Source organism: Callorhinus ursinus, unplaced genomic scaffold, assembly GCF_003265705.2.
Source record: "Callorhinus ursinus isolate GAN/ISIS: 27379988/994484 unplaced genomic scaffold, GSC_fseal_2.0 scaffold5, whole genome shotgun sequence".
NCBI lineage: Eukaryota > Metazoa > Chordata > Mammalia > Carnivora > Otariidae > Callorhinus > Callorhinus ursinus.
Genome location: NW_027397067.1, coordinates 73,670,380 through 73,687,739, shown reverse-complemented (window position 1 = coordinate 73,687,739; position 17,360 = coordinate 73,670,380). Strand labels below are relative to the sequence as shown.

The following is a 17,360-nucleotide window of genomic DNA, read 5'->3' as shown; positions in this document are numbered from 1 at the left end:
AACAGAGGCACAGAAATGGGACACGACTTGCCCGTGTTCAAACCCGGGCTGTTGACCTGCAGAGGCCTTGCTCACATCCTGTACAGGGCACCATCCTGTTCTTCTGAACCTCTGCCTATTTGGGATCTCCACCTGGGGCAGACACATGAGCCCGGCTGTGGCAGGAAGACACAGCCTCAGAATTCCCAGTGTTCTCAGGCCATGTGCAGACACAGAGCTTACGGCCAGGAATAGTGGTGGTGGCCGGGTGAGGGCAGAAGGGTCAACACCAGAGGCAGGTGAGAAAGCGCCAGAAGGGGCACAGGCTTAAACCGAAAGGAGAAACTCTGTATCCTCTCCATGTACCATCCGAGGGTGGGCTCTGGAGCTAGACTGCGTGGGTTTGAATCCCAGCTCTGGAACTTACCAGCTCTGTCACTTTGGGCAAGTGCCTTAACCTCTCTGTGCCTGTCAGGTTTCTGATCTGCAGAAAGGGGTCACGGAGCAGGCTTGTCTCACGGGCTTGCTGTGAGGATTAGATTACTTGGTATTTATAAAGCACTGAGAATATTGTCTGGCACTTAGTTAGGAAAATAGGTGTAAAGTAAATAAAGGAGACAGATAGGGGGGCACCTGGGTGGCTCAGTCAGTTAAGCGTCTGCCTTTGGCTCAGGTCATGATCTCAGGGTCCTGGGAACGCGTCCCACGTCGAGCTCCCTGCTCAGTGGGGAGCCTGCTTCTCCCTCTGCCCTCCCCCAACTTGTGCACACACACACACTCTCTCTCAAATATAATAAATAACATCTTAAAAAAAGAAGAAGACAAGTAGGTAAGGAGAAGAGTTATCAAAGGGCCGGGGTGACTCCACTGGGGTCCTGCTGGGGTAAGAGCAGGACTGGGACCTAGGACTCCTAGAACACACCCCATATAAATCCATCCTGCTTCCCTTCTATCTCACTACTTGCTGCAAGACTGAGAAGGCAGCCTCAGTTGTGGATGGTTTGAAAGGAGCACCTGGAACAGGGTGTGTGTATGTCTGCGCCTGGGGGCCAGGGGCAGGGCAGTGGGCAGGGCTAGGTTGTTGGGGGCCAGTGGAGGTAGTGGGGGTGATAATGATGGATCTTTGACCAAGCCCTTTTCCCCAAATGCCTTCTGAGGACCCAGGTGCTCACTCATCTCCGACGTGTGGGCATCTTTGTCCCGGCCCCTTTTCACATCGCTTTGATTCTCCTTAATGCCGTTTTTCAATTAAATTATTATTAGCCCTCAAATCTACGCAATTAAAGAAGCAATTTTCTGTCCTTTCCCTGAAAGAGATTGCTTACGTGGTTTGGTGGTGCCTTTAGCACTGAACAAAGCCGGGAGTGCGGGAGTGAATACCCCAGGGCCACTGGCTTTAATTGGTGGTGCTGGGGAGGGGTGGGGGTGATTTCCATTGTGGGTCAGCTTCGGGCAAAAGCTAAACTGACAGTGAAACAGGCCCATCCAATGCCAGTCCTCCCCGCCCCTCCCCACCTCGATTTCCAAAGGTTATGCTCAAATGGGCCTTAGTGATATAGCTCTGATTTGTAATTCTAATTTCCTTGGAAATAGGGCTAAATAGAGCATTTGTCATTTTTCTCCATGTGGATTACCAGCCACAGATGAGGATTTATGGCCTGGACCTCTGGCCTCCACAGGCCTCTCTCTGGGGCAGAGATGGGTGTAGGGGTAGGGCTGGGGGTTGGGTGTACTCAGTTAAAAATACCTCAAATACATTTTTTTCTCTAAGTCTAGAGGAGAGAAAAACATGCTCTGCTAAATCTTCAGGTTGCTTGCTTATATTCCCAATAAAATACGAAGCAGGAGTATGTTATTTAAAGTGAAATGCTTTCGGCACTGGGGGAGTGGTCCTCTGCCCGGGTATTTGTTTGGGGAAGGAGAAGACTCTGAATTCAGACGGTCAGTTGAAGACCCGCAGGCCCCTGTCAGGAGCCCCTAAGGCTCCCCTAGGCCCATAGCTGGAGCAGGCTTTCCAGGTGGCTTGTCCTGGGAGTGGATGGAGAGAGGATCGGGCCCATCTTGGTTGAAGCCCCTAGTGTTTGAGAAGTTTGGTGTTTGAGGTTAGAGCCTGGCCTTGCAGCAATTTATACACTCCAGGGATATATTTAGCACCTACTGTGTGCCGGGCTCTGTGCTAAGCGATGTACGAAAGACGATGTTAGGGTTCGAAGCCGACAGCCAAGAGAGAGTTCTTGAGATGTCTTTGGTGCAAAAGGTGATTTTATTACAGCCCGGGGACAGGACCTGTGGGCAGGAAGAGCGGCACCGGGGTCATGAGGAGTGGCCCGTTACATACTTTCAAGTTGGGAAGGGGGTAGGCATAGCGTGAGTCTCTAAGGAATTTTGGAGGTAAGGTTTCCAGGACCTTGAGGGGGCTAGCTGTTATTAGGAAAAGGCCATTTATTACCATCTAATAAAACCTTAGTCTAATACAACCTTCAGATGTATCTTGGTAGGTCATATGCTTGGGGGATGGTTGCCAACACGTATCTTGGGGAGTTTAGAGATGAAGGAAGTTTGCAAAGGAATTTTTATACGTTAAAGCAGACTTACAGGATCTCAGGGGACGGGGGTGTGGTCAGGCTAAGACTGCCTTTTGCCCTTAACGAAGTATTAACATCAAGGCCACCGAGTCCCTAGAGGAAGGTCACTCTGCCTGTTTCAAGGACTTGTCAGTGGGCTGTAGGTAGTAAGGAAATTTAATAATTTTTCTTCTGCCTCTGTTTCCCGCACATCACTAAGCACTAGGGGAGCCAAAGGTGAACCCAGACCAAAAAGGTCCTTTGACTCCATGGAGCTTGTAGCTGGGGGGAGGGGGGCGGGTGGTGTGTGTGGCAGACATCCTGCAAGGAATCAAACCATTAATGTAAAATTAGTATCATAAATAATCCAGAGGAGGAATGCCTGGGGCATGAAGCTCTTTGGAGAGCTCAGTGGGCTTTGCTGACATTGGAACCAAGGTGCAGAGAAAGAACCGGGCTCTTTGCGCCGGAGGTAGCCTGCGGCGGCTGAGGTAACAGACGCAAGCTGAGAGCCCCATTCCAGTACTTGTGAAATGGTCACTTATGCTCTGGGAGCTTTAGCCCTTCCTCCGTAAGGGGAGTAATAGTTGCCTCTGCCTCGTTTGTGAGGCTCAAAGTCAGCTGACACGGTGGCTCTGAACTTCTGTTCCCTCAGCTGAAGAACCCCACATCTGTTCTTACATTCATTTGTACGTTCACAGTTTCATTTCACAGAATATTTGAGCACCTATTACGTGCTGAAAATATTAATACGCTAACAAATTGAAGAATTAACACAATTAAAGACATCAAATCAAATCAGACAAAGAAAAGAAATAATAGTTACCTGTGGCAGCATTGGATTGGGGTCCAGAATGCCCTGAGCATTGCTCCTTGAGCTTTTCACACCTTCTCTGAATTCCCGAGTTACGGGCCTGTGTTCTGCACCAGGCCCTAGATGTGACCTTATGCACCCAGCATGGGGTGAGCAGTAAATATCTGTGGGACAAAAGAATCCCGTGTATGTCAGGCTGTAGGTCCTGAGAGCTCGCTCATCTTTGGGGCCAGAAACTTCTCAGACTTAGAAAAGCTTGCAGAAAGAGGTTCATATCAGTTCCATGTGGTATTGACCCTTTCCCAGTCCCCGGGGCCCGCTGGCTTCTGGCCACCTTCTTTCTGAAGTCCCCCTGTTTCCATGGCACAGAATTCCACTTTTCCTTCCACCTCCCCCGGCACTCCCTGGTGATACTGGGCGTTGTTTGGTTTTGCCCACGCACAGTCCTTCCGTTCAGATATTGTCCTGCAAGGATCCTGTCAGCCCCTTCATCTTACATGAGTTGGCTTCTAGAACTTTCCTGCATTCTTATTATTTCAATGTGACTTAAAATCTTGGTTGTCTTGGTTGCTTTAGAGTAAGCCACATCTTAGTTTGAAAGATACCTGGATAATCTCAAAAAACAATATAACTTCTAGGGGCGCCTGGGTGGCTCAGTTGGTTAAGTGTCTGCCTTCGGCTCAGGTCATGATCCCTGGGTCCTGGGATCGAGCCCAGTGGCAGGTTGCCGGGAGCCTGCTTCTCCCTCTACCCTGCCCCCTGCTTCTGCTCTCGCTCTCTCTTTCTCAAATAAAATCTTTTTTAAAAAACCCAACAGCATTATTTCTCTAAGCCTTAAGTTTCTCTTTGTTATAATAGAAATTATTATAAGGGCAGAAATCTGCCCTTGGAGGTTGTGATGACCATATGAGCAGATTCATTCATTCAGCAAATGTTTATCCACTGTCTACTATGTGCGGGTGCTGTTCTCAGTGCATAGAATATGTAAGTGAACCAAAAAAGGAAAATGAATCTTTGCCTTCGTGAAATGAGCATTCAAGTTGGAGGTGAATGATAAACATGACAACTAGGAACTAGGAACACTTTATAGTATGTTAAACATATTACAGATAAACATGCTGTAGATAAGAACTATGGAGTGTCAGCTGTACCTCAATAAAAAAAATAATTAATTTAGAAAAAAACAACTGTGGAGAAAAACAGAGCAGAATAAGGGTGATGGAAAAATTGGACACAATTTGGCAACTTTAAAATACCATGGCGTATTAGTTATTTTGTTAACAACAAAAATAATAAGACAATTTAACAAACTTTTATCAGCTTCCCTCAACTGCCAGAAACTTTCAGAAAGGCAGTACCCTGCCCTCCCACGCACATCCGTCTGAAGTTCTCCTGGTAATTTTCAGAAAATTGGAATACCGCTTCTGTGGTCAGACCACTCTTGCTGACGTGAAGAGAAGTTGACCCAGAAACAAATGAAGGAGCTAAGTGGTCTCCGTTGAGTCAGAACTAAGGCACACGTCAGTGGGGTGTTGTCTTCCACAAACGGGTGGCTAGTGGGAGCTTTTCATTGAATTGGGAGCTGGTAGGGGTCGAGGATCCACATGAATGGCATTAGCTTTTATGACATCCCAGCCCTGGAGAGCTCAGGATGCCTGCTCAGACTCTTCTCCAGTAGGATAAGATTCTTTGATCCCATGGACTCTGGACATTAAAAAAGCCAGTAACTCTAGTAACCCCAAATGGGGACTCTTCAACTGCTGTGAAGAAAAGACTAGCGTTTCTGTGTCTCTCAGAATTTGGGGTCATGTGTTTGCTATACCTGTTTGTGTGTTTTCTCTTTCTTTTTTTATTTTTTTGAGAGAGTGAGAGCTCGAGAGAGAGAACGAGCAGGGGGAGGGGCAGAGGGAGAGGGAGAGGGAGAAGTAGACTCCCCTTTGATCAAGGAGCCCAACACAGGGCTCGATCCCAGGACCCCAGGATCATGACCTGAGCTGAAGGCAGACGCTTAACTGACTGAGCCACCCAGGTGCCCTGTGTTTTCTTCTTTTCAAGGGGATGGCAGATTATTCTCAGCAAGAATGGGGCCATTAGTTCAACAAATAGTCCTTGAGCACTTTACCTGTGCTTTGCAACATGATAGTCACTGGGGATAGAGCAAGAGAGACACTAATTCCTGCCCCTATGAAGCTTTGGGTGTAGTGGGGAAGGCAGGCATTTAAAGGAGCGCCTGCAGTAAAATGTGGCTCAGGGCAGTGTGTCTGGTATGGAGGACAGGGATGCAGGGGAGACAGGGAGGGGTTGGGGCAGCAGTTAGATTACAGATGGAGTCCTATGCCTGTGAGCAGAAAAGGGAATGTTTAAGCAGGGAGTGAGTGATTGCATTAGAAGGGGTCACTCTAACTTTAGTGCCCAGTGTGAAGCAGAGGGGCAAGGCACTGGAGGGAGGAGACCAGTCAGGAGGCTGGTGAAGACCTTATTGGAGTAACATGAGAATGTAGGAAATTGAGCATGTCCTTCAACCTAGTTGCAGAGTTTGACTTTAATGTATTTAAATAAATTCGTGATTGATTTAAACTCTGGACTTGAAAACAACATCCAGTATTTTGACAGACTGCAGTTTTGTTATGTCTCGGGTTTTTCGACATTCGTTCATTTTCTGCCTTAGGTCCTAGATGTCTTAGCTGGTCACATCTCTACCACTGGAATTCTACCACTGGGTTGCCATGGATTCTTAACCCTAACCCTGATTCATTCCACTCCAGCTCACTCTACTAATACGCATGGAGGGCCAGCCAAGGGCTCTGTCCCATCTCGGGTGCTGCCGATTTAATGATAAAGAGAATGTGGTCCCTTACAAATGTGAATTTCTGTTTTTGGGTCTATAAAGAATTAACAGGAAAACTTTGGGCATGAATCAGGTGAAGTTAAATGAAATCAATAAGTGTTTTACCTATGGTTCTCTGTGGTTCCTCATAGCAACCCTGTGAAGCAGATTTTATTAAAATCACTTTAGAGAAAGTGAGACCGATGTCTAGAGATGCAAAATCACTTGCCCAAGGTTGCACAGTGCATGAGGAAAAGCAAGGAGATATGAGTCCAGGCCTCTGGCTTGGGTTAAAGGCCCCAGATGCGAAGGGCTGAGCACGTGCCTGGCTGGAGAACACGGGGCTGGCCTCCCGGGCTCCTCCCTCCTGGATCTCTGTGCAGGTGGGGCACTCCCCAGGCTATTGTCTGTCCCCTGCAAGAATGATGCCGACATTTCCCAAGAGGGCCATGAAGATGAGGCATCCCAGGGTGCTCCCTGTCCTCCCACTCTGGGGACTGTGGAGCCACCCGTAAGGATGGCCGCCAGCACGCCTCAATCCACATGTCTGACAAGGCGGAGATCCTCTCTGAGGTGAGGCAAGCTCCATTGCTCTGGGAGACAGAAGAGGCTGGGTCCTGTGGAGAACATCTGGCTTTATCACATATGCCCATGGTGGGCTCCGAGGGGAACCGGACCCGAAGATGTGGGCATGACTGTGGACTCCTCAGCGCTCAGAGCTTGGCGAGGGACAGCTGTGTCCCCTGACTGAGGAGGCAGAACCTGGGTGACCATTCGGCAGGAGCGTCATCATAGGATTGAGACCCTGGACATAGATGACTGACCGTACCATCCCCAGTCCCCAGTCCCTTCAGATTCTGGGAGAGTGTGACTCTGGTGTGAGTAGCAGCAGGTGCAAGAGCCTCTCCTAATCCAGGCATGTGATTAGGACACAGCTCTCTTAGGGACTGCAGAATGGAAGAAACCCGATTTGTGGAACTTGGGGTTTCAAGGGATGTAAGTGGCTTCTGGGAGGTTAGGTTAAGCTGGATTTAGCATTGCCTGGGGGCAGTCTGAGGAAGAAGGTTCTAGGGCCTAAGCCGGTCGGGGGTCGAGCATGAGGAGTGGTTGTCAGGTATAGGGTCTCAGCAAGGGGGTCACCACTCTGCTGTGTATTTAGGAGTAAGGGGCAGTGGAAGGGGTGTGAGCCCCCGGGGAGTGTGGGGACATGGCAGGAACAGTAGGGCTGAGCAGCCCCTCCTGAGCCCTTTTACTGAGGCCCAGAGAAGAGCAGCTGTGGACACTTTGGGGTGGCATGGGGTAGGGATGAGAGTGAGGGCAACTGAATGACCTCCAAGATGTATTTATTTACGAGCCTTTGAGAGTTTAAGTGGGAACATCTTCCAGCTATTACCGTGTGGGGAAGGACACCAAGATCCACGAATACTTTTTCCCCAAAACTAATTGTTTTGAATGTAGAGGGAGGAGGGCGTGGCGATAATTTCTCTACTGATTCCTTGATGCTGCAGGTGTTCATCATCTGGAGTGGAGCGGCTGCTGAACCGCTAGAGCTTTCGTAGGCACACGGACTATGGCAGTTGGAAAGGCCCTGGCAGACCCCCTGATTTGGCTCCTAGATTTCACACAGGAGCAAACTACCCGAGTCTAGAGATGAGAAGCGTCCTGCCCGAAGCCCCATGGCAGGCTGGTTGAAGACCCAGGGCTGGCGCTCAGGTCTTTCAGCTCGATTCAGTGACCTTTCCATACTGCACATTGAGAAGATGCTCTGGAATGTCGGTTTCAGCAGTTCCTAGTGGGCCTGCTCACTTTTAGAATTTCTGTGGCCCTGTCCTGCTCCACATGGAGATTCTGGTTTATTGGGTCTGACCTGGAGACTGGGATGTGTGTGTGTGTGTGTGTGTGTGTGTGTGTATTTTAAATGTTTTTGGGTGATTCTAATGTGTAGCCAATGGCTCAGTTGAACTAAATCCAAATGATACTCATAAAGGAAGGTCTGGGTGGACAACTACCAACGCACACATGCAACATGATTTCTAAGAAGAAATGGCTCATGAAAGAAGCAAGAAATGTCTCTGATTGACAGTCAACTGCTCAGGGCACCTCGAGCCCCTTACTGTGTCTGGTTCTTGGCACAGGAGTGGGTGGGAGTAGTAGGTGTTCAAGCATCAGTAACTGCTCGTTGAATGAATGAATGAATGGGAGCCCTTGTTCTAGAAACCATCTGAGGCAGCGAGCAGAGGAATTCTGGGCAGGGTGGCTGGATAACCCCCATTAGCACTTTTTCCACTTCTGTTTCATGATTTGAAATCAAGACAAAACCTTTGAGAATGGACCTAGAAATACTTGTTCTTTGGAATAAGAAAAAAAAATCAGTGTTTGAGAGAATAGGGCATGTAATAGAATGGATGGAGTCTCATGGTAGATGACAACGCTTCTCTTCTTAGCAGTTCTTTTAATTAGCTGGATGACCATGGCCATGGGATTACAATTTTCTGTCTTAGTCTTACCATCTATCAAGTAGGGATATGATGTCTGCACTTCCTGCCTCATCCAGATATTTAGCACACGCATAGGGGGGATGTCTGCTGGGAGCCGGCTCGGGCTTGGCGCTGAGGTTGCAAGGTAAGAAGAGCTGGTCATGCAGCCAGTCCTCTGTTCCTGGCTGACACACATGCAAGTAGGGCCCGCAGCATGCCCGGTGCTGTGCTGGCAAGGATCAGAACAGAGTGACCCGGAGGTTTTGCTTTTAAATAATGTTTTGAAAAATGTAAAGCGTTACTCCAAATGCCAAGGTCACCCCCCTATTTCATGGCATGAAGTGGCTAACCCATCCCGTTCAAGAAATAAGCTCAGAAGTCTCCGTCTGGGTCCTCCTGGCCTCCTTCAGGTGTCCCTTCTGTTGTGGGCTTTATCATATCATATAGTAATGTTCCATTTGGAGGTCTGTTTCCTCCCTCAGTGTTCAAGTACCTTCATAGGGGAGGGCTGGTCTCCCATTTGTATGTCGGCCCCCAGAACACAAGGAGTGCTTAATTTCTGCTTGTTTAACCGGATGAATAGAGTTTTGTGCCAATGGGAAAGGTGTTCTAAAATGCATTCCAGTGGGGTGCCTGGGTGGCTCAGTCGGTTAAGCATCTAGCTCTTGATTTTGGCTCAAGTCATGATCTCAGGTTCCTGAGCTCTCGCCCTGCCCTGCATTAGGCTCTGTGCTCAGCGTGGAGCCTGCTTAAGATTCTCTCTCTCCTTCTGGCCCTCCCCACCTGGTTTGTGCACTCGCTCTCTCTCTCTCAAAAAAAATAAATAAATTAAAAATAAAATGCATTCAATGAATGTTTCTGGTAAGGTATGTGCTACATGTTTTTATAAAGATTTTATTTATTTATTTGTCAGAGAGAGAGAGAACACAAGCAGGGGGAGCGACAGACCCAGGGAGAAGCAGGCTCCCCACTGAGCAAGGAGCCCAATGAGGGACTCAATCCCAGGACCCTGGGATCATGACCTGAGCCAAAGGCAGAGGCTTAACCAACTGAGCCACCCAGGTGCGCCTGCTACATGTTTTTATAAAACATAAATTTACGTACATAATTTAATATGCTGTATCTTGGCCTATATTTTCCATTTTAAGGTATATTAGAGGAAATCACAAACCCGGTAGCATTTTAAGGGTTAATCATTTTTAGTGAACTGCAGAAATCTCTGGTGTGTGTGTGTGTGTGTGTGTGTGTGTGTGTGTGTGTGTGTGTGTGTTTTCTCTGAGGCCCTGGGCAAGAAGGGAACGCTGACTTGTTTCTAGGTGCTGGTTTTCAGGGACCAGAGGCTGGGGTTGCTATTTTTAATTGTTTGTGTTAATTATTGTGATAATGTTTGGTAAATAAGTTGCCTTATGCAAGAGTATTTTCGCGGGGATGTTTCCAGGGAATTTTGGACTTGCGGTGGCAGGCGTTCCAAGCTGGAAGCGCTTCTCTGAAGAATGAAGAGGGAGCATAGGTAGCAGAACGACTCTCTGCCTTAGGGAAAGGGAGCGGCTCACCGGGAGGAGGCAGGGGGGAGGGGGGCACTTGCTGCGAGAGAGGCAGAGCCCCAGATGGAGGCCAGGCGGAGGGAGCACCAGCGAGGGGATAGACCTGATGAGGGCCGAGATGCAGAGATGGAGACAGGTGTAATGTAGGGAGAGAGCAGGCCGCAGAGGGACAGTGGAGACACGGAGGCAGGCACTCGGGGAGACACTGTGGGAGAGGGAGCAGGCCCAGGGAGCATCCCCAGGCGGAGGCACAGGAGGACGGAGACGTGGGCCTGACTGAGAGATAGATCGTGGCTAGGAAGCATTGCCTAGAATTGGTCCATGGGGAACTTCTTATAAAACCTTTAGAGCGATTAAAGACCATTTTATTGAAAAGAGATCTGGGCCTCTTTGGGGAAGAGAGAGACCAGCCTGGGCCTTTTTCTCCCCAGTGCTCATCTGTTTGTTGTTTCAGCAGATGGAGTGCGAGGGCGGGGCTGGGAGCGTCCTGTTTTCCCCCTCTTTTCCTCCTGCCTGGGCTGGGCTCGGGGTGCCCCCTCCCCAGGCAATTCGATTCCAGAGGCAGTGTGCACAGGGCCCAGCAAGGGCCTCCGTTGCCTTGGCTTTGCCGCCCACCCCCCAGGTCTTGCTGGGACGAGGGTGTGACCTTACATTTTGAATTGTTGCTGCAGACAAGAGTTACAGTTTGCAGCAATTTCTTTGCTACAGAGGCTTCCTTTGGAATCAGACCTGGTAGGGTTTTAAGCGTTAATCAGGAAATAGTGTAATTATCCAAGAATGATCAGAATGGTTTCTTTCTCTCCCTTCCTGAGATCACTGACCTCATGCTGGCCTCTCACTGTGATGTGATTAATTAGATTAAAGGAGCCAGAACAAGGAAGGAGGGGGTGGGACCCGAGATCACTCGTTTAGTCTTTTAATTTACAGATAGAGACCGAGGCCCAGAGAGGCAGACTGGCCAGAAGCCCAGGGCTCAGCGTGCAAGGCCAGTGCTCTTCCTCCTGTTGAAGGAGGGAGGGAGGGCACCTAAGCCCACAACCTGCTGCCTGGTCCACTACTTCTCCCCTAGCAGACATCACTAGTCAATCATAGGCGTTACCAATCAGTTATGATACGCTGCTTGCCGAGCCTTCTGCAGCAGGGTTTGGGGACCATCAGTCATGTAGATTCTGCCCCTGGGATGAGTTATCTTTACTCTCCCCGCAGTATACAGCACTCTCCTGCTGCCATAGGCCTTTCTTCCTTATGTAGGTAGCTTTCTAATTTTGATCTGTGGCCCGCTATCCACTAACTGATCACAACACACGTAATATTAGAGGTAGAAGGAATCATCCATCCCTTCTCTAGTATCCAAGTGTTATTGCTCATGTGTGAAAGTTAGGGAGCAAGAGGGGATGAATAGTCCAGTCTCGGTGGGAATTTATGTCCTTATTTTTCTGCTTATTTTATTGGGTGGGGGTGCAAGGAAGCTCCCATAGTTAGAATTTGAGTTTTGGTTCTTGCATGGAAAGTTTCATCCTCCCTGGGAAGATGAGGGAGCCATGCATGAGTCAGAGAGTTTGGCGAAGCCTACACAGTTGGAGTTTTAATCACCCTGCTGGTGAAGGGAGAAGTCTGGCCCTAGGGTTAGGGGAATGGCTGAACACACAGCCCCACACTGGGCAGATGAGATCGACAGTAGTTTATTATCACACGTGCTCACAGCCCAGGGGAGGAGGACACTGCACGCCAAGCAGGGCCCCATGGCGGCTGCATCATGAACAAGGAGGGTCAGTGGGAGGCAGGATTTAGTAGCATCAAGAGGGCAGGGTGCCCCTGGTTTTCACAGGAGGATGGGATGAGCTTGTTCCAGGAACTCTGGGGTTGCAGCAGACTGAGACCTGCTACTCAGGGATAAGCAGGGACTGTGCCTGGTCCCTCTGAGAAGTGGGGGACCTTATTCATGGGAGCAGAACAGGGAGGGGAACTTGCCATCAGGCCGTACAGGGTCCTCACAATTTCGCCTGGTGTCAGGACAACACATTATGTTGAGCCTTAATTTTAGGCCTTACTCCATAGCAGGGACGGGCAGAGCTGGGATTTGAACCCCGGGCTGAGGCCTCAAAAGACTGGGGCCTTTCCCCATCCCACTGCACGGGGCTCCTGCCCAGAGCTTGGTGCAGACTCACAACCAGCACATGGTCCTTCCCGGCTTCTGCTCGTCAGTCGCTCTCCGTGCTGCATCTGCTTGTGTTTCATGACACCCGGCCATTGTTTAGTCATAGAATTCATTTCCTACTTCATTTCTCTTTGTCTGTCACGTTGTGATAGCTGGGAGAACCAAAACATCCTAAATGAAAACAGGCATTGTCTACGAGTCAGAGCGAGGCGAGCAGTCAGTGGGGCTGAGTGTCGCCGAGGCTGGGATGCAAGTTCATGGAACTTCAGGAGTCCTGCCAACTTAGATCATCGGGATGTGACCGTGCAGGCAAACATGAAGAATGTCCGTGCTCATCCTGCCCAAGGATGGTAAGCCTCAACAGATGGAGCCCCCACGGGCTCCTGTACACAGCAAACTTCCCAGTGCATCTCCGGGTGCATAAGTACTGCTTGCACTCTGTGGAGGGTTTGAAGTCACAGCTGTTAAGAAAGGAGATGGAGCAGGGTTCCTGTGGGGGGGCTCAGTCAGTTGAGCATCAGCCTTTGGCTCAGGTCATGATCCCAGGGTCCTGGAATCGAGCCCCGTGCTGGTCTCCCTGCTCAGCGGGGAGTCTGCTTCTCCCTCTCCTTCTGCCCCTCCCCCATCCCCTCCCCCCCGTACTCCCCCCCCCTTGTGGGTGCATGTGCGCGTGCTCTCTCTCTGTCTCTCAAATAAATAAAATCTTTAAAAGAAGAGAAAGGAGACGGAGCACTGATTTTTCAAAAAATGCTATATAGACACTGAATAAAGAAGTGGGTAATGATTGTGATGATGACAGATCCGGGGATGAGAGCATCTTTTGAGTGTGTCTGTGTGCCTGGTGCTGGGCATTTCACCTATGTTTTCCCCTTTACCTTCCTAAGGGCCTCTCAAGGCAGTTTTTATTATTATACCGTTGTTCAGATGAGGAAATTAGGGCCCAGAGAATTTGAGTGTTTGAAGTCATCCAGCTAACATGTGATGGAGTTTACATACTACTTCCCTTACGGGGTGGTTGTAGGGTGAAGGAGAACGTGTGTAACCCTTTGGCACAATGCCTGAGATGCTGCAAGCCTCCCATGCGGTGAGCCCATCTCGTTATCCTGACATTCTGTGTTAGCCGTTTCTCTGTGACTGTAGGGCAGGTGCACTTGTATCCTGTGAGGGCTGATCCTTGCTGCAGAACCACGTGCTATTCTGCTTTGTGGGCAGATGTAAGTTGGAGCGGGGGGGTCTTTACCCACACCCGGGCTCACAATTCCTGATTTCCAAAGGTGCCTGGAGTCCCTAAGTACAAGTTCATTGTAGTGGGTTGAGTGGTGAGCCCCAAAAGATTTGTGCTAACTCCTAGAGACCGTGGATGTGACTTTATTTGGAAAAAGCCTCCTTGCAGATGTAATTAAGTTAAAGATCTTGGGATGAGATCACCCAGGATTACCTGGGTGGGCTCCAAGCCCAACGACAGGTGTCCTTATAAGAAACACTTGGGGAAGAGACACAGGGAGAGAAGAGGGAAAGGCCATGTGAGGATTGATATGGAGATTAGGGGGAAGCAGCCCCAAGCCAAGGAACCCCTTGCCATCAGATGCTGGAGGAGGCAAGGAGGGATTTCCCCTGGAGCCTTCCGAGGGAATGAGGCCATGTTGACCCCTTGATCTTGAACTTCTGGCCTCCAGAACTGTGAGAGAATACATCGGCTTTCAGCCTCCCTCCGTGTTTGTTACAGGCAGGTCTTTTGTTACAGGCAAGAGGAAACTAATGTCCCCATGGTGTCTCAAGGGCCCCTTCTGCTGGTGGGACAGAAAGATGACCAGCAGCCTTGGGCTCTTCCTCTGGTCCCTCACTAATGTGGGCCCTGGGTCTTGGGACAATCTAGTTCACTTTCTGGGTCTTGGTTTTCTCATCTGTGAAATAAAGGGTGTGGGAGAGGATTATGAAATACTAGAGCAGGGTGGCTTGAGATCCGGGTCCGAATCCTTGGAGACGGTGAGGCTGAGTGGTCAAGTACTTGTAACCTGCAGCAGGGGGTAGAGGCTGGGGCTCAGTGGAACCTGGGGGAGAGGGGGAAGGGTGCCGGGCCAGGGGGCAAGTCTGCTCTTCTGAATGTGCCGCCTGGGTAGAACCTCTGGGAATCAGCAGCTCAGCCTGCCCCTCCCACCTCGCTGTGCCTGGAGACAGCTAGCTGGGGCAGGAGGGGGCAGGACAGGGGCGGGGGTGGCAGTGGGTGTGAGCTGCTCCCTGGAACAGGGATTTGACATGGTGAGAAAGGAAAAGAATAATAGCAAGCTCTCCATTTGAGATCATTTGGCTGCAAATGATGGGAGACACATTTAGGATATTCCTGCAGGTTTTTTTCTTCTTCTTTTTTTTAATCCCAGAAATAATTCTTTTGACCTAGTTTTGGTCGTGCTCAGGATGTAGTTCTAGTTAACTGAGCTGAAGTACAGTATGCTTTTTCAACGTCCTCGAGTGACCTTCAGAGCTGCTTGTGTCTCAGTGTTGGATGGACAGGGTGGGTCAGGGCGAGGCTCCACCTGAAGCCTGAGCAGGTCAGCGTGGCTCAGAGGGTCAGGACATGTGCTCTGCCACTTGTAGCTGTGTGACCTTGGGTATGTTACTTAACCTCTCTGAACTCATTTACTCAGCTGCAAAATGGGGATAAATGAGCCTTCCTCGGAGGGATTCCCTCATTTGATCTTTACCACAGCCCTGGCAGGCAGGAGTCATTAATGAACTGTGTTAGAGATGAGGGTGTGGTGCCGTGGAGAGATTAGGTAACTCTCATGGTCATGTCTCATGGCTGTGGAATGCCCAAGCCAAGAGTCTGGCTTGAATCCACACTCTTGACCACTGCCCCCTTTGCCTTTCCTGACGGATGTTCAGTAGTGATTATTGCCATTTGGTGCAAGAAGCTAAGCCTTACACATTCGGGGGGTCCAGAGGGGAGACAGGTGGCTGGACAGCAGACCTGACTGAATGAAACTGGGGGAAAGTCCTGGAACACCAGTGAATATCGAGTGGGCAACTTTATCCTCCTTTCCTAGAACTGGTTCCTTTTGGCCCTTCCCAGCAGTGGTGGCCCATCCTGGCAGCTTTTATGTCCCCCAGAGGGCATGCACATTACGTTCTCCTGCTCTGTACAGGCAGCAGGGGTGGGGGGCCATGGCAATACTCCCTTTTGTTGGACCGTATCAAACAAAGAATTCTGGCCTCTCTCTGCCCCTGGACAAGGAAGTGGCATCTTAAGAGTGTAGTAGCTAGAGCATGTGAGCCCCGGGAAGGAGCTCCCGCTTTGACCAAGTGAGCCAGCCTCGTCTCCCTCCCATCCTCCTCCGGGACCTGCTCCTTCCCAGCAGGTGCCGCTTCATGACTGTGCTTTTTGCTCCTGCTGCTCCTTCTACTTGAAATTCCCTTCCCTCTGTCCCTCCGCCATCTACCCCTGGGTTCCTTTGCATCCTCAGACCTTGGCGTAAAGATCCACCACTTCCTCTCCCAGGCAGCTGAGATTCTAGCTGCGGAGTCCGACAGATGAACAAGTAAATGGACAAACAGTTATGCACGAAGATTTGGAACCAGAAATGAGTGAAAAGGAGGGAGGTGGGAGGAGGCAGCCCTGGGATGTAGCTGTCGTGCCCAGGGCCGGTGAGTGGGCATAGGGGCTGGTGGGAGAGAACCTGCTTCTCAGAAGGAACCGCGTCCCACAGTCCTGAGGTGGGAAAGCTGGTGTGTTCCAGGAGCTGAAGGCAGGCTAGGGCCAGAGGAGCTGGGAGATGTCCTGCAGGAAGCGGAGCAGTAGGAGATCAGTTTGGGGAGGCAGGCCTGCAGGCTAGGGAGTTCATATTTAGTGTATGTAAATTGTATGCAAATGTATGCTGTGGCATTGTGATCCCTTTGCCTGTCCTGTGGAGAACAGACTTGGTGGGGGCTGGGTAGGGGACCGTTTCAGTGATGCAGGTGGGAGGTGACGGTGGGTAGGACTAGGGTGTAGAAGTGAAGGGGAGTCAGAGCTTTCTGGTTTCATTCTGGAAGTAGATGTGATAAAGGGAAAGGAAGGGTCTGGAATGTCTGTGGGTCTCTGACTGGAGGAACCGGGCTAAACGGTGGTGCCATTCCCTGAGAAGAGCCCAGTTTGGAGGTGAAATCCGGAGCCTGTTTCAGACATGATGGGCGTTCATTGCCTGGGGGTGTCAGCTGATGGAGCAGCTGGGTAGGGACGCAGCAGCTCTGAGTAGAGGTTATTGACCTTCCTCTTTCTTAAAGCCAATGGTGCACCCCAGCACTGCGGAGCTGACCGTCCTGCTGGAAGAGGGCAGAGGATGGGACGTGGGCACTCGTAGGGTGATGTGACCCTGAGCCATCCTGACTCCCCTCTGGGAAATGGGGCTGGCATCTGCCCCTTGTCAGGATCCAGACATCTCCCTCATTCCCTGTTTTAAAAGACAAATTTCACTGGAGATTCTGCAGTCAGATCTAGGTGTGGGGGGGTCTGTCTGGGCCAGTGACTCACAGCACGGGATTATGATCTTTTCTATGTTCCATTCTGTTCCTGCTTCCTCGGGTTTGTTCCTCATTTTCCAGCTTGTCACACATTCTTTTTGCGGAAGACAGAATCACCAACTGAGGTGAAAAGGACCACTTTCTGTCTTTCATCTGTTTTGCAGTCCACCATCTGCCCCAAGCGCGGCCCCATTTTGTTCTCCACCCTCCTGCACAAGATTATGCAACATGGTTCCGGTCATCCTGGTATCCCTTCTGCTCCTCTGGGCTGACATTGTCCTCCTGTTCTTCCTACAGACTTGAAACACTTTTACATATGTCACCTGCGTCTCTCCTGTTCCTTTTGCTCACCTGCCCTTTTGTAGTTGGTGGTTACTGGAGAGCATTTTCCAGTTCCCAACATCAGTTTCTCCAGACTTCTTAGCCAACAGTCTCACATTATCGGGACTTCAATTTTTAGAGCTTTCCTTGCACCAGAGTAAGCTACCATCTTACGGGGG

The 17,360-nt window shown here is 50.1% G+C and overlaps 1 protein-coding gene across 3 annotated transcripts in view; it reads left to right on the top strand.

Moving 5' to 3' along the window:
- Positions 1-17,360, top strand: part of KCNQ3 (potassium voltage-gated channel subfamily Q member 3) — a 296,001-nt gene that overhangs the window by 26,656 nt on the left and 251,985 nt on the right. Inside the window, exon 1 of one of the 3 annotated variants that reach the window (XM_073893215.1) lies at positions 12,602-12,713. The exons of the other annotated variants lie outside the window; for them this stretch is intronic. Within the exon in view, the coding sequence (XP_073749316.1) occupies positions 12,679-12,713 (35 nt within the window). The 5' untranslated portion in view covers positions 12,602-12,678. Of the gene's footprint in view, positions 1-12,601; positions 12,714-17,360 lie in introns of those variants that run through there. 3 annotated transcript variants of the gene reach the window in all.